General features: G+C 41.3%; 1 protein-coding gene across 2 annotated transcripts in view; it reads right to left on the reverse strand.

Annotated features, from left to right (window-relative positions):
• LOC137988007 (bystin-like) overlaps positions 1–818 on the reverse strand; it is a 28,343-nt gene extending 27,525 nt beyond the window's left edge. For both annotated transcript variants that reach the window (XM_068834076.1, XM_068834075.1), the window contains exon 1: positions 615–818. In XM_068834076.1, the coding sequence (XP_068690177.1) occupies positions 615–788 (174 nt within the window). In that variant the 5' untranslated portion in view covers positions 789–818. The remainder of the gene's footprint in view (positions 1–614) is intronic.
• Positions 819–4,418: the final 3,600 nt, after the last annotated feature.

A 4,418-nucleotide genomic window follows, 5' to 3' on the forward strand; every position in this document is an offset into this window, starting at 1 on the left:
CCAGTATGCCTTAAGTGTTTACTCGCTACTATAATAATTATTGGTTTCCAGCTTACGGGTGTACCGTAGCACTTTTTCCATTGACAACTGTAATTTTCATCCCCCATCCACAAATTATAGCATATTTTTGTAAACCTCTGTTTCCGAAAACCTCCGTTTATATATATAACCGTCCCCACTGAAACAATCAAAAACGGAGGTTTTCAAAAACGAAGGCCCACGAATTACAAAACGTAGGTTTTCGTAAAAGCTTTGGAAAGTGGAGAGACAAGGAGGACTTTGCTTGCCTTTATATACTGTTTATCATGACTGAGTAACAGTAGAGCCCATTCTAATATACTTGATTCGCAAATTAGTCGTACATGTACATGTGCTGTAAAGCGTTTGAAGAACGAATAGGCAAAATTGTCATTCAATGATATCTATGGAAATAGTAGTGGCCCTGAATTCCTGGAGTTCTGCCTCTTCGTTCTTCAAACCATATCGTATGTATTTGAAATGGGTGCTTAAAAGATGTCGTTCAAATACTGATTTGAAAACCTTGACCGGCTGTGTGCACACCTGCACACAGATCGATCGACAAGCTAGTCGCCAAACTGGCCATGTCATCTTACCGTGTCGTCCTTTTCTCCTTGCCTCTCTCGTCGTTGCTTTACCCTCCCGGATTGTTTCGCGGTCTTTGACTCAAGAATGTCTTCAGTCAGACCAGTTAAACGTTTCCTGCTCTTTTTGTCTTTGCCCATTTCAAAGCGGTGAGCCATTATTACAATTTCACCGCCATATTGCATCGGACACTTGCACAAGGGATAATAAGGGGAAAGAAAAACAAGCAGCGGTTGGCAATTACCTCATGTAAGAGAGTTTTAAAATTTACAGTATGCACGGGGGCCATAAATCAAATGAAAACAAAAAGGATCTGGGACCGAGAAAACGAGGTTGGTAAGATATTTATTATATCTCTGAAGTTATCAGGCGCGCGGGATAGGAAACTAGTTGAAGTCAAGCAGCGATTAAGCTGCCACTACACCCCTCCATGTATGCTTATGTGACAAGATTGCGGTCTCAAGTTTAGAGCTGTTCCCCCGAACACTGGGCACTAGTGCTGTGTGTTCCCCTTTCCAGGGCTGTCATAAGGATTTGTATGGGAATCTCGATAACAAACTGAAAAAGATATTTACACGCAAAAGTTCTCAACAAAAAAGCCGTACCTTATTGTCGTGGTAACTTTCTCGCTTTTTGTGTGGTTATTTGCCTGATTCAATGCGATTTAAACGACTTCTTAAATTCCCGGGTTGTCATTCGTATCTAGAAAAGTAAGACTGGAAAGTAATTTCTAGCTTACCCCACATCTCGCCGATAAAATCACGCTTCTCAGGCATCAGTCACGCTCAAACTCCGGCGATGGCCAAACGGATAAATTTACTTCTCTTTGACCAAGTTCCAAGTTCCAGCGATCATCCATTGCTGAGAAACAGCGAAAAATATTCAAATATTCAAAATCCTTCGAGGCTCGAGGCTCAACCGTTCACTTGAGCCTCGATACGGTGAGAGAAAATGAGTGAACGGCTTGAGAATTTTTTTAAACTCTGAGGCATATTTTAGTGATCATTCTCTTCTGGTTTTCTGATTTTACGGAAGAAGGAAACAAGTAGCAACCTGTATAGAAAGTATCGTGCAAAAAATTTCAGGGGGGTTGACAGCTAAAACTTGCGAAATATAAATGCGTGACCGTCACGAAGCCATTGCAATTTATACGTGCGTTGATACTTCGAAAATGGATAGCCGGCGAAAAAAAGCGATCTCTTGATGTAATATATCAAACACGAGAAGGAGTGTTTCATCGGATATCCAAACACCGAGAAGCTAGTTGAAAAACGAGGTCGAAGGCCAAGTTTTTTAACCGATTTCGAGGTGGCTGGATACATCTGATGAAACACTCTTTCGAGTGTTTGTTATTGCTTCTCAAAGGAATCAGAAATTTAAGAGATATTTGGGATCAAATGTGGCGAAATTTTATGCTTATTAAGACCACATATCCAAACTTCCTTCACGGTAGTGATTTCTTTTGGTTTTGGCTTATGAATTATTAATAAGTTTGAGAAGATTACTTCTCAAGTCAGTCGAAGAAGACGAAATCTATCGAAAAAGTGAGCAACCAAGGTATCATTTAAATACAATGGCAAGCTATCACCGTTCCCTTGCACACTTTCAAAAGAGCTTTCAGAGGATTGGAGAAGGAACTGTTTTACCTTACACATAGTTAATGCCTTGCAGAAACTGTTGTGTCCATTTCATTCTAAAGATTTCAAAGGCAGGAAGATTCTCCTTTTCCGTAAACACGCACCGCTAAATAATTTAACTTCTCATAGAAAGATGTTCTTTCTATATTAGAGAGAGAAACACATACCGTGCATTTTACCTCATTTTACGCTCAGGGCGAAAAAACAATTTTTCGGATGGGTGTGTCGAAGGTAAAATGCACGGTATGTGTCTCTGTCTCTAATATGGTCTATACCTTTCATTTGCCTCGAAATTTCTAACTTTCAGATGTTCTTTCTAGTTCGGGACAAGATAAACTGCTTTTTTCTTTAATCGCAGAATAGAACATATAATTTACGTTGTTCGACAGAGACATGCCAACAATTTCGGAGAAAAATCTCGTTATTTTGTTTACGATTTCAACAGAGACGCGAACAAAGTTCTGCGATTGATAATTTCGTTCCAACCATACACAAGGCCGTCAAAGACTGTAGCTCTCTGGTTTCTGATGGAGCAGCAGTGATGACAGGTCAACATAGTGGGGTGGCAAGTCGTCTGAAGGATTTCAATCCTCATCTGATTTCTCTGCACTGCTTGTGCCACAAGCTTGCACTGGCTTGCAGCGATACAAGCACACGGATTGAATACATCAAGAATGTGGAGCTCTGGCTACGGGTAGCTTTGGAAGCTAATTGATAGTTCACCAAAGCGTACTGCCATTTACCTTGAAGTGCAGATGAGTCTCAATCCCTAGTCCTCTCTGAGAAGAACAAGAAAGTTGTTGCCAAGAAGATAAAGAAGGCATGTCAGACGAGGTGGTTGTCCTTTGATGCAGCAACACGGTCCATCCATGATGAATTCGTGGCGGTGCTGCAGACGCTAAGACAACTTAAAGACAATGATGAAGTAGCGGCTGGTACGCTGAGCTAGATTGCGTCTTCCAAAGTTCATTGGTACCATTTATATTCTCAGGGAAGTCCTTTCTGTCCTTTCATCTCTGACCAAGAATTTTAAGCGAGGGCATGTGAACTTTTCAGTCCCACATTCAGCCCTCAGTCAATTATACCACTTACAAATTGACTGAGATTGCAGAATCTAAGTCTCCTGTGGTAGCCGTAAAGAGAGATCTACATGGACGCCTTTCAGCCTGTGAGTTAATTTGACCCCTGCTCAAGAAATCTAACTACTCAAGAAATCCAACTGCTTCTTTACTCATATTTCTTTTTGTTTTGTAGTATTCTGAAGTCCGCCATCTTGAAGAGGACACGTAGCACTGAAATGTTCTATTGGGAGGGAAAGGAGAACACTCAGCACTAGTGCCCAGTTTTCGGGGGAACAAAAAACATAAGGGAACACAAAACGCTGTGACAGCGGCCATACTACAGCCAGATTATAGCGTACATCTTTGACATCGGACATCCATGTTACGGTCAATCACGGACACCTGTCAAAACAAGGCATCCACTGACCAGTATCACGTCACCATATTGCGTGCTGAAGTTTAGAGCTCATCGAGGTCAGCTTTTTTAAAGTTGACCGCTGACTAGGGTACTGGGTATCGATTCGGTCTCAGGCTCAAGCCAGGTTAACTAATTGCAAGAATAAATAACCCGGGAGCTTCCCTTTTAGACTTGGCTATACCTATATATTAAGTCCGAGAAAATGGGAACAGTTTGGCAACCTATATACGCTGCTTCGTGACCGGTCCATCTTAGCGGTCCGTATTGCAAAATTCGAACCGTTCATAGAACCAATCAAAATTCTCCTTTTTATCTCGGACCAGTTTACCACTATCATAAAGAGGATTATCGGACGTAGCGCGAAAAGCGTAACAAAATTATTGAATATTTCCGTTCACCGTATATTGTAGTAGATTCCTACAAGTTCCTACGGATTCCTGCCATCATGTCATATTTTTCCTGTAAGGATAAACACGTGGTTACCAAGGCAGTTTTCCGAAAAATGGCGGAAACCGAGGAAAATTTGTCTTTGGTTGACAAATGTTGACAAGTGCAGTTTAGAGATGAATTGGAGAAATGATCAAACTAACTACAGTGCTGTAGACAATTTAAGCAGCTGTCTTTTTATATACACCTGAAGAATTCAGGTGACTTTAACGGCCCGGGATTCGAACCCACGACCTTTGTAATGCCGGTGCA

The sequence above is a fragment of the Montipora foliosa genome, unplaced genomic scaffold, assembly GCF_036669935.1.
Source record: "Montipora foliosa isolate CH-2021 unplaced genomic scaffold, ASM3666993v2 scaffold_401, whole genome shotgun sequence".
Lineage (NCBI taxonomy): Eukaryota > Metazoa > Cnidaria > Anthozoa > Scleractinia > Acroporidae > Montipora > Montipora foliosa.